General features: G+C 41.8%; 1 protein-coding gene across 1 annotated transcript in view; it reads left to right on the plus strand.

Annotated features, from left to right (window-relative positions):
• The window catches only part of PLPP3 (phospholipid phosphatase 3), an 80,653-nt gene extending 77,566 nt beyond the window's left edge, over positions 1 to 3,087 (plus strand). Inside the window, exon 6 of the mRNA XM_066623919.1 lies at positions 1,369 to 3,087. Coding sequence (XP_066480016.1) covers positions 1,369 to 1,494 — 126 coding nt within the window. The 3' untranslated portion in view covers positions 1,495 to 3,087. The remainder of the gene's footprint in view (positions 1 to 1,368) is intronic.
• Positions 3,088 to 11,501: the final 8,414 nt, after the last annotated feature.

Raw genomic sequence — 11,501 nt, forward strand, 5'->3', positions numbered from 1 at the left:
ATGCCCCACTTTTAAGTAAAGATGGATTGAATTCTGCTGATTCCTTTCCTTGCCAGCACTGAAGTTGTAGTTTGCAAGAGGGAAAGTACATCATTCATGCTGACATAGTAAGACTAAGACTGTGGCAACTGGGAGAGGATGTCAAAGTTTCCTCTTGGGCCTTTCTTATTGTATGACTGCCTCTCTGAACTGTCAAGTGTTAGGCCTTTTCCCACCCATAGGAATGGAGACGTCATTAGTTATTTCAGGGAAAGGTAGTCAGGAATATCTTTTCCTTAACATTGTTCTTTTTCAAAACGATGAACAGTCATCCTGAGTACGCTTTAATACTAGTATCAAGGAAAAGCCTGTGGGGGAAGAGGAGGGGTGGGAAAATGAGGAAATATCCAGCCACCCTGACTAATGATTGCAGGGAATTGACTTTCAAGGGAAGTTTAATTTTAGGCAAGTTTTAAGTATCATAGGAAATGCAGTTGTGTGAACTTCAATGTCAACATTTCATTGATTATGGACAGGAGAATATATTTAAAAGGGGGAAAAAGCTCAACAGCATAATCATTTTGAAAGGCAGAACATTTGCTATTTCCTGAATTAGCAAAACTCTTCCCTTCCCCTCAAGCCCCTTAATCATCTCTTTTTCTGTCACACACATTTGCACATACATGCATATCAATATAGTAGTTGAATTAAACTGATGAGGAATGTTTAGCCCAGTGCAGAAATAAAACAGAAACAACTTAGAAATGAAATTGGGAGGGGGGTGCATTTTCATATCCCTGAGTTGAGTGATTCATGTTGATTTGGAATGCCTTGTGGAATTGGTTGCCAAACTCCACTGGATTTCTTTGGATTATTTCTCCGTAATGCGTCATTTGTTGGACAGACTGAAAATGTCTCTGACCTAGCTGTGTTATAGGGAGCGATCAAGACTTTTGGAAATGCAGTATAATTGTGCTGGTTCATATGCAACTCCTGCCCACTGCATGATTATAGGAGCAAGTGTACACACTCCTCTCACCCACCCCAGAATGCTATCCCTGCTGCCACATAGTCAGCTGGGGCAGAATATCTACGCCACTCCTAATTACATGGTTCATAAGCCTCTTTAATGTAGCATATCAGTTGTGCAATTAAGGGCGGTTCAGACATTCTGCCTGTAAGTGACTCTAGGATAGTACACACTTGATCCTGACTGTGTGGTTAGAAGCAGTATCATTCTAAACAGTCTGTTAACTCTGTTTACTGATGGAAGGTTAAAATGTGTGTAAACGGGCGTTTTAGAATGTGTAAAGAAAAATGGAGTAGGAATAAAGTTGTGAACATATACGTGTGTATATATATATATATTAACTTTAATTGCATTTACAGGTCTTTTATGTCTCAGACCTCTTCAAGCAAAAAACAAAGATTTCCCAGCCTCCACCACCAATCCGGAGGGAGACGCTTTCACCTGTGGACATCATTGATCGGAACAATCATCACAACATGGTGTAGACATTTGACTTTATTTTGTTTTGTTTTTATGCAAAATGACTGCTGACAGCAACTACCTGCTGCTCTCAATCTCATCAGACAGTAGAATGTAGGAAGAGACTCTTGCCTGACCAGTAAGGTCTTAATCTGTGGCCTTTTTCACTCTTACAACATTTGCATAAATTGGGTGTTGTTCAACAAAGGCAAAGGCAACAATTACAAAATGAATCCAAACAAGATGCAGGAATTCTAAATGTGCAATTGGCTAAGTGTTCATGTTGTAGTGAATGCTGAATTGTTCATAGCTTAATGAACACTATATGATTACTAGGAAACTGGCCATCTCTGCCTTTTCTTGTTTTTTCTTTTTTTCTTTTCAATTATGAAGATTTCCAGTTCCTGTTAAGGGGTGGGAGGGGGGAGGAAAAACGCTTGCCAATTAAATTACAGCACTATTCTCAAGAAATAAGCACTGATTTTGGATTTGCGATTACTTTGTAAGGATAGCCTTTTATTTTAAATACTGGTTTTCATTAACTCATTTCTATACTGTGACTTAGGAAAGCTTGCCCAGTAAGATGTTAGAAAGGTTTCTATTCCCACTACACAAACCCTGGAAAAACAATACCTTTCTATAACTGATTAAGAAAATCTCCTTCTGAATGGAACCCAACCTACTGCATGTGTATCCTTCATTGTAGGAATCATTCCATATTTGTTTTCATCTATCACGTATCCCCTTCATTATCTGGCATTCTCATTTTCATGTCCTACCATCTCTAATACATAAAGAGCAGGTTGGATTGGTCAAATAAAGGGACACTTGAAGTATGGAACCCATACTTCTATATCTCTCATGTCAACAGTACTGTATAAACTGTTCAGCCTGCAAAAATTAGCTGGATGGTCTAATTAAAATCTCCCCTTTCTGCCATTGATCCAAACAAATAGCGAACTTATTTTTCAGAATGATTGAAGGTCACCTCATGTTGAATTTATAAAATATTCTTGTTGGTGGTCGGTCTTGAAGCATGCTCATACTATGGGATCTGGGGTTGAGACCTAGAATCCATTAACTCTCCAGAATTGGGGCAGACTGCTGTGCGGGACTGTCCTAGCCTGATATTCACTCAAATCCCCCTTGTATTTTCCACGGCCTGGAGAAGAGGGATAATTCTAAACCATTCATTAGACACTTGGCTGAATGCTGCTCTCAGCAACACCGGGAGCACAGGAAGAAGGCAAACAAGAGCATACCTTTGCCTGTAACTCTAATTCTAGGCTTTCCAACGGAACTCGAAAAGTCCTATGTGTTTAAAAATCTTCAAGACCTGATCCGATGATGCTAACCCAGCAGACTGGCCTTTGCACAACCTTATCACCCAAAATCCGTCCTATCATTTCAATTCTAGCAAGCTATGATTTTTATAAATATATATATATAAATATTATATAAATAATGTATAAAACATTAAAAATTAACTATGTAAAATATTATTTCTGAAACAATTTTAGATATATCCACTATGATTATAAACTGTGTTTTGACCTGTGTTATTTACATTTTGCTGCTTAAAAAAAGCATTGACTTAATTTTTTTTATAGTCGACTAAAATATTGTAGTTCTGTGGTAGCAATATTTTAATGAAAATAACAACTAAAGACAATTGTATAAAAATCATATTAAATTGTCTGTATTTTTGTAATGTTTCTTTTTTTTGTAAAAAGAGGAATACACAAGACTTTTGTAGAGTACAAAATTAAAGTTTGTATTTGCAAAACATTGCTGTATAAATGTGTTTTATAAATGCATGTTCCAGCCACAATTATTTCATGCCATAGTCACCCTAAAAGAAATAGATGATTAGACCAAGAAGGAAAATGTGTTAATTTTACACTGAACAGATGTTACAAGCATACCTGTATTCCAATGTTCATGAAAGAGTGTATAGGTTACAACTCAGTTATAACCTGCTAAGAATTTTAATGTATTATTACCAAAGTGAAGCCAGTGTTTACAACCCTACACAGTCTAGATCACTGAATTGGTCCATGTTAAGATACTTTCACAAAACAGCAGTATTTAAAAATGTGACATTTCCATTCCATAGAATGAGAGCTATTCATAGAATAAGAGCTATACCCAGGCACCACCCAAGAAGGACATGAGACAGTGGCTTGGGATGATTGTAATTTATGGAATTAATAAAAACAACCTGCAGCAGGGAAAAATTAAGCTAGTAGAAACCCCAAGTGTGCTGGCCACACTTGGGGGAAAATGGCAATAGCCATTTACCTTCTCTGAGACCCCATTATTGTGATATCCTGACTCTAGGCCAGAGGTGTCCAAAATATTTGGCAGGAGGGCCACATCATCTTTCTGACACTGTGTCGGGGGCAGGGGGAAATTTACATTTCAAATTTGAATAAATTTACATGAATGAATATATTAGAGACGGAACTTATATGAACGAACTAATTTTACTGAGCTTATTTACAATACACATGAGATCCAGAAAAGGGGGGTTGTTAAAATAATTCCTGACACATATAACACACCTCTTCCCTAGGAAAAGTACAGAACAAACTTAATAGGAGTCAGCATGGGCTCCTTCCCCCCCCCCCCCATGCAGGAGCATGTTTTTACTCACTCTCTCTCTCCTCCCCCCACCCCCATCCTGGCAACAAGCAGCAGCAAAGGAACACAATCAGTCAGGGATCTGGTGGGCACCCGCCCCCTCAGGACAGGAGTTTGTTGCTCCTCATTCACACAGAGAAGGGAGCTGCCTGTCTCCCTCTCTCAGTCCCCCCCTCCTCCAGCCTGCACGGAGCACCAAACAAACTTAGAAGCATGCAGAGAGCTGTGTGTATTTCCCCCTTCACAAACGGACCCCCATCTTCCTCCCTCTCTGCCAGCAACCCCAACAAGCAAAAGCAGTAGGTTTCCTCCCCATTCAAACATCCCGTGAGTTCTCCCCTGCAGTGCCAGCCCCTGACCCCAAGCACACTCACAGCCCAATTGGATCCACACTTTCCTGGGAGTAAACCCCACTGAGTCTGATGGGATTTAGTGCTGAGTAGACATGCTCTCCAGCGGCATTCAAACATCCCATGATTTCTCCCTTGCAGTGCCGCCCCCAGCACATGCAAGCAGCACAAACAGACCCACAGTTTCCCATCCCTCCTCAGTGCCTACCCCCGCCCCCCAACCCAAACAGCAGGGCAAACAGACCCAGGACTTCTCATCCCCATCCAGCGCCTGGACTCAGCTGTAGCCTCCCCAACCTAATGGGAGGGTTGCGGATGGGCGGGGCTCCTGCTCTCCTGTGAGTGCTTAACCTTTTCCTCGCTGTTGCCGCGAAGAGCAGTCGCATGGGGCCAGTGAGGGCTCCAGCGGGTCTCCAGTAGGCCAAGCACCCATTGGAGATGGGGGCTCCCTGGGGGGCCAAATTGGGGCCCCCTGCGGGCCGCAAGTGGCTCGGGGGCCGGGATTTGGCCAGCCCTGCCCTAGGCAATATCACTGATATCAGGCAATCACTGACCTGGCTTAGACATAGCATGGAATCATCGTTCAGCATTTATATGAATGAGTCGCTTTGCCCATAAGAGAGGAGAAGGGAGAAGTGAGCATGCAGCTTTCTTAGGCTTGTTCCTGTAGCACTGAAGTCATGCTTTAGTGTTCCATCTGAATTCAGCCATGGATTTTTACAGCTGTCACCTGATTTATAGAAAATTAATTATATGAATTACAGAACCCAATTTGATGTCTATTTACTCAAAAGTAAATCCCACTGAGTAACTGAGTTGATGTTCATGTCAGTGTGCAAAGGGTTTCAGCCTAAATATTAGAGCCCTACTGAGTTTTCATTCATTTCTTTGAAAGCTTACCCCAAAATATGAGAATCTTACCAAGTGAGGAAGACTGGCTACAGCCCTACGTGCTGCAGCAGGGGAAGACTATGAATTTGTCCAGATGACCTTTAAGGCAGTGAGTTTCAACTGTTTTCGTCTCATGGCACACTGACAAGGCACTGAAATTGTCAGTTTTTGGACCATGGGCAAGGCACAACATACCGTTGGTGGGGGCCTCACATCCCCCAATGGCCCTACTAATAAATGACCCTCCACCAAACTCCCACGGCACACCTGGGCACTATCCGTGGCACACCAGTGTGCCATGGCTTAGTGGTTGAAAATGGCTGCTTTAAGGGGTCACTGACTGTTTCTTTCTGCAGCCCTCTAGATGCCTAGGTCACATTCACACAATGTTAGGCATACTTAAGACCCTTGCTTTCAGTTACCTGAACCAAATGTGGTGGATTGTGGCTACAGTGTTTAGCCATCATGCCTTACTAGTAGCTTGGCCAACAGTAACCGTTTGCAAAACTGGACTTTCTCACTGGCTGGGCATTGATAATGAATACTGAGCCCAGCATGCATGGGTTTCTCCACCACCTTTGGCCCCACCACCTGACTTGGTATCTGTGACAGAAGTGGTTATTCTCAAGCAACTTACATTCATTGGACAGAGTCATGCTACAGTTATGCACAGAGAAAGCAATGGACAGTGACTGGACAGTGCATGGCTTTGCCTTGCTTTAATAAATAGCACAATCTGACAATGACACAACTATGTGTTCCATTTTTATGCTCCTGATATTAAGAAGGCTTGAATGTATCCATTTAGGGGCCAGTCAATATACAGCATGGGAAACAACCATCTACCTTCTGCAGTGGCGTCACTAGGGTTCGTGTCACCCAGTGCAGGAGGCCAGCGCGTCACCCCCATGCAGTGGGCGGGGCAGGTGGTGGGCGTGGTGATCTACCATCGCCCTGCCCTCATTGGTTTTGGCTGTACCTTTTGATAGAATAAAGATATTTCAATGCAGTTTGTTTCATTGCATTCTGCATGATATTACACATTGATTGATATATAACATGATGGTATTATTTTTACAAATTGCGATTTTAGTGATTTTGGTCATTAGTGGTGTCACCTCCCCCTAGGGTGTCAACTTACTAACACCTTATTGGAGCAGTTCTCAAACTTTTAGCACTGGGACCCACTTTTTAGAATGACAATCTGTCCAGGACCCATCATAAAGCAAATTGAAATAAATCATCATAAATAATTAAAGTAAACAAATAATTAAATAAGGGGAAGCCAGCCCTGTTCCACCAAGTGAATTTTCTCTGTAGCCTGCCTGCAATAACACCCCTCCCCAAAAAAGAATCAGTAAGATTTTCACCCCTACCCAGTATCCAGTTCAATTTAAGTTCTTTTATTTCAAGCATATCACTATCAGGACCCACCTGGCTTTACAAGTCTGAGTGCCCAATCCTATGCCTGTCTACTCAGAAGTAAGTCCCATTATAGTCAGTGGGGCTTGCTCCCAGGAAAGTGTGGATAGGATTGCAGCCTAAAACAGAAAAAAGTTCACCTTACCCTGTCAAGCTTTTGTTTCATTCTTTGGGGGGGGGGGGGCTGCCTTCTGGAGCATTTGTTGAGCTCCAGTTGCATCAGATCAGGACCATTCTTGTGGCATCACATTTCCCTTTGCCTGACCTTTCCAGGAACCAAGGCACGTTTGCTTACTTGTGAGTAAACTTGACCATATGGCTTAGTTTCGCTTTCCATAGGGCTCAATACATTCCTCAGCTTGGAGGGTGGGGACCTCCTTCTCGGGTGTTTACATTCATTGGACCAGGACCATTCTGGTGTTGCTAGATTCCTCTCAGCCTGCCCTTTCCAATGGACTAAGGCAAGTTTGCCTACTCGCAAGTAAACATGCGATACAGCCTGGTTTCACTTTCCATTGGGCTCCATGCATTTTTGTTTTCTGGTTTTTTGCTAATAACTTTTGAGAGAAAGGAGATATTTTGCTCCGGTTTTTTGCCTGCATTCTGCTGGAAATTCTGCATCCAACAGTATATAACAAGATGGGGCTACTCCTAACCACTGCAATTTTAGCGCATCACCCCCCAGTGTGCGTTACCCTCCTTGCGTGTCACCCGGTGTGGCCCGCACCCCCTGTACCCCCCCAGCGACGCCACTGACCTTCTGATCTTTCCCAGCTCTCTCTGAAGATGCCAGGGAACAAGCCTGTATCTTCAGCTACAGCCTACCCAGTGGCTATGTTACCAAATCACTATCTCATGGCACTCTGTTTTCTGGACTATGCAGACGCTTTGCAAAGGGGCTTGGACCTACAACTTGCAAACGCAAATTAAGATGGCCTGTTCACTTCACATTCAGAAGAGAAATCTTAATTAAAACATCATCCAAAGGTAGACCATAACATTCTGCACAAACTGGAGCAGAACAAACTCATCAGAGTGAGCTTCACTTGGATTCTATTATATTGTGTCAAGAACTGAGATTGCAAGGTGTGAAAGTACTGCAGGACTAAATAGGCCCGAACCGGAAAAAATGTAAGATGGAGGTACTACATAACACAAATGCAGTGGTTCCCATACTGTGCCGCAGTGCCTGAGAGCTGCAGTGAACTCACAGGGGCACTGCAAGATGTCCCAGGCGGCCTGTTCTTCCTGGCTGTCCCAGGCACCACCAACATGGATTACGTGAAATCTTGTGTGATTCAAGATGGTGGTTCTTGGGAGATCCAGGAAGAGGAAACCACCATGAAAGATGGGCACTGTGATCTTAGTATGTTTGGAAACCACTGCACTAATGGGGTCTGGCATACTGAATGCCTGGGGGCCAAGAAAGACTGAAGCCCTCTAAATCACAGATTAAGAATGGGTCATGGTTCTTTACAGTTTACTTATTCTCATTACTTTTCTCATCTGAATTCTATTTCAAGTGGTTACACAGCCAGTTCCCCAACCACAGCCAGACCCTAAGAAAGCAAGAGTTAAAATGAAAAGTTATGAGACATTGAAGAAAACATTAAATAAAAATTGGATTCCAACACGTGGTTTCTTGGCACATAGATAGACATAAGGGGTGGTCTCCTCCGTCAACATGTCAGATCTCTGTGTTACATTGAACATATAGAAGTGCACATTAACATTAGTTTTTCTTCAACAGTTTCCAACAACTGCTATGCAGCAAGCTTGATTTGAATCCATAAAGTAGATTTGTGCCAGGAGCAGGACTAATTTTGCAATGAAACAATTACCAGTGTGTCTGATCACAGTTTGAAACATGTATGATTGCAAAAGCCAGGCATTCTCTTTAGGTTAGAATGTCTGATAGTTTCCCCTTAATTCAACTTCTTTGAAATGTTATCAAAAATGGTCATGAAGTGGCTGTAAAGCTTGGCATGACAGGCTGTGAAAATTGATATTGCAAATGCCACATTTCCCCCAATTTATTTTCATTTGGAAATGTACGGAAAAGTGACACAGAAACAGAAACATTGAAGAGCATAGAAACATCCTCTCCACATGAATTCTTAATTCTTTCCAAATTTGCAGTCGCTTAGAAATTCAAAACTCTTTCCAGAAAGAAAATGAATATTATTAGTAAGCCCAGTGCTTGAATTATGGGGGGAGGGGGGCATAGTAGAGGGCCCATAATGAAATGGAATCCAATAGTTCCACTCCCTAAGTACTCCAGTTTTAGACCAATCATGGCCCTTCTTTAGTCTCCTAAAAACAGTAGCAAGGGGGCTGTAACAAAAGCTAAGGGGACTGCCTGTTCCATTCAAGCATTGGAAACTGCTATCAAAGCAAAGGGGATTTTAAAGCAGTTTGCAACATGGCACGTGGGGCTGCTTGTACAAAGTATTACAAAATTGAAACTGTCACTGGGCAATCACAAGTACCATGCATGAACCAGCTTGTGATATGGCACAGAGAGCAGCAGTTGTTCGAAGAAAGAAAAAGGCCAACATTTCTGCTAGTAAAAAAAATCTCATTCACCAGCCCAAAGAGCCCATCAGATCCAGCAACATGACAAGTTCCTCATTCCATCTGATTCCTCCTTCCAGGTTTCCAGCAGTTCTGCTGCCCATGCTATAGACTTTATTGATCGACAATAGAGTTGGGACAGAGACAAGAACATTGTTTATATAGTGCATAATTGCCTGTGGAATTCATAGCCGCAAGATGTGATGATGGTCACTGATTCTCCCTTACTTTCATTCATCAATGCATTCCCTAAACATGCCATGTCCCATAAGATGAGAAGTTGCTGCTACAGAGATCAAAATGTCAGGTTGTATCTGTGTTTGCAGACCATGACTGAGTTATATTACTAAGCTTGTGGGTATATCTACACCCACAGACTAGAATCATGATCTAGAAAATGATCATCAGCAATGTCTCTCAGTAGTGATGCTTTATTGCATCCAACCACCTTCCAAAATGACAAGAAGAAAGTTGTTTCAACAGGCACTTTATAACTTGAACCATCTTTCACTGGACTGAACAGACAACAAGATCCCTGTATCCTGTTGCCAAACCCTTGTTATCTGACATTCAGAGGCAGGCTACCTCCAAAACCCAGAGGTTGCACATAGTTTCAGGACAAACAAAATAAAATGTTTTATCATGCTGTATGAAGCAGCATATGGATTTCATTGTTGCAAGATGTGGCAAGAACCATGACATAAATAGATGGCTAAACTTCTCCTGGTGCAAATGCTTCAACTTTCCTGCATTCAAGCTGTACTTTGAGGCTCAAGACTAATGCAAAGTCACTGAAAGTAAAGGACAGGTGTCTCTTCATCACAGGCTGCCAAACATGATTTTCTTTGAAGGAACATTTATCTGTACCCACCCCACAGAATGGCTCCTATTGGTTTCTCTCTTTATCCATAACCTTGACAATGGACTGTCTGATTAAATACAGCTGAAGTGAAAAATGATAGCACAGATCAAGGTTATAGACCAAAAACAGCAAAGGACATAAAAGATGGCTATTTTGATATTTTTAAATACTATCAAAGGAAACTGACAAGGAGTCAGCAGGTCTAGTTGGAGACAGAGGAGGAGGCTAATGACAGATGATGTTGTTATTGTTTTGAAGCTTAACAAATTGTTTATTTCTGCAAAGAAGGCTATTACACCCTAGATATCGGATATATTTTCCTGGGAGGAGAGCAAAAGTGAAAAGCCTGTTAATATATTTTGTCCGGTCAACAGAGTCAAAGATCAAAAAGTCCCCTAAGAGCTGCACACCAGAATTCTAAAGGAAGTAAACAAAGAAACAAGAGGGATTCTATTTTGATGACTTGCTAAGTACAGAGGAAATGCTAAAGGATAAGACGAGGAACCCTATATATAGTAATTCTTAATGACAGATTTAAGAGAAGAGCAAGGTAAGGAGACTTGGAAAATTATACACTTTTAACAGGTAATCACATATCTCTTGCCTTAGTTGTGGGAATGCTGATAATTGATTAGTACATCTCCTAAATGTGGGAGCCCTTCTAGTCCAGTATCTTTCACCATTACTACCGAGATCTGAGTGCATTTAAAGTGCACTACCAATAGGGTACAATCCTGATGATCATATTCTGACTATGGATTTGGGACACAAGTGTTGTAGAAGAAAATCTGCCTGTGGTTCATTAACAAGCCCATGAATGTTGACCTGCAGCCTTAGAAATTGGTGCTGCCAAACTGTCTGACAAAAGGTGAAATAAATCCACAGGAGCACCTTTTCCACAAGTCATCTTATGGCTGTCATTATGAACATGGATGAACATGGAAGTTGTTCAGGATCGCTTTTGTGATACTTATTCCTAAGTTGGGAAAAAAAATTGATTCAAAGTCCATGGAAACCACAGGGTGGTATTCCCCATATTAAAAACATTGCTGAATAAAACAAAAAAAAATTGAAATACAAAAACACCTTATGATAAAATAACTGAACTGCAGTTCCATTTCCTTAGGCTTTGCTTTTCTTCAAATTTCCTTCTAAACCTTTCTGACCTGCTTGCCTAATTCATCTTATGGACAGGAATGTGTGGTGTGGATATGAGAGACAGAACCACCCCTTTGTAGTCCATGGATAAGCACCACAGCTGCCTTGTCTGCTTACACCTCAGAGGCTTTCC

The sequence above is a fragment of the Tiliqua scincoides genome, chromosome 4 (assembly GCF_035046505.1).
Source record: "Tiliqua scincoides isolate rTilSci1 chromosome 4, rTilSci1.hap2, whole genome shotgun sequence".
Taxonomy (NCBI): Eukaryota; Metazoa; Chordata; class Lepidosauria; order Squamata; family Scincidae; genus Tiliqua; species Tiliqua scincoides.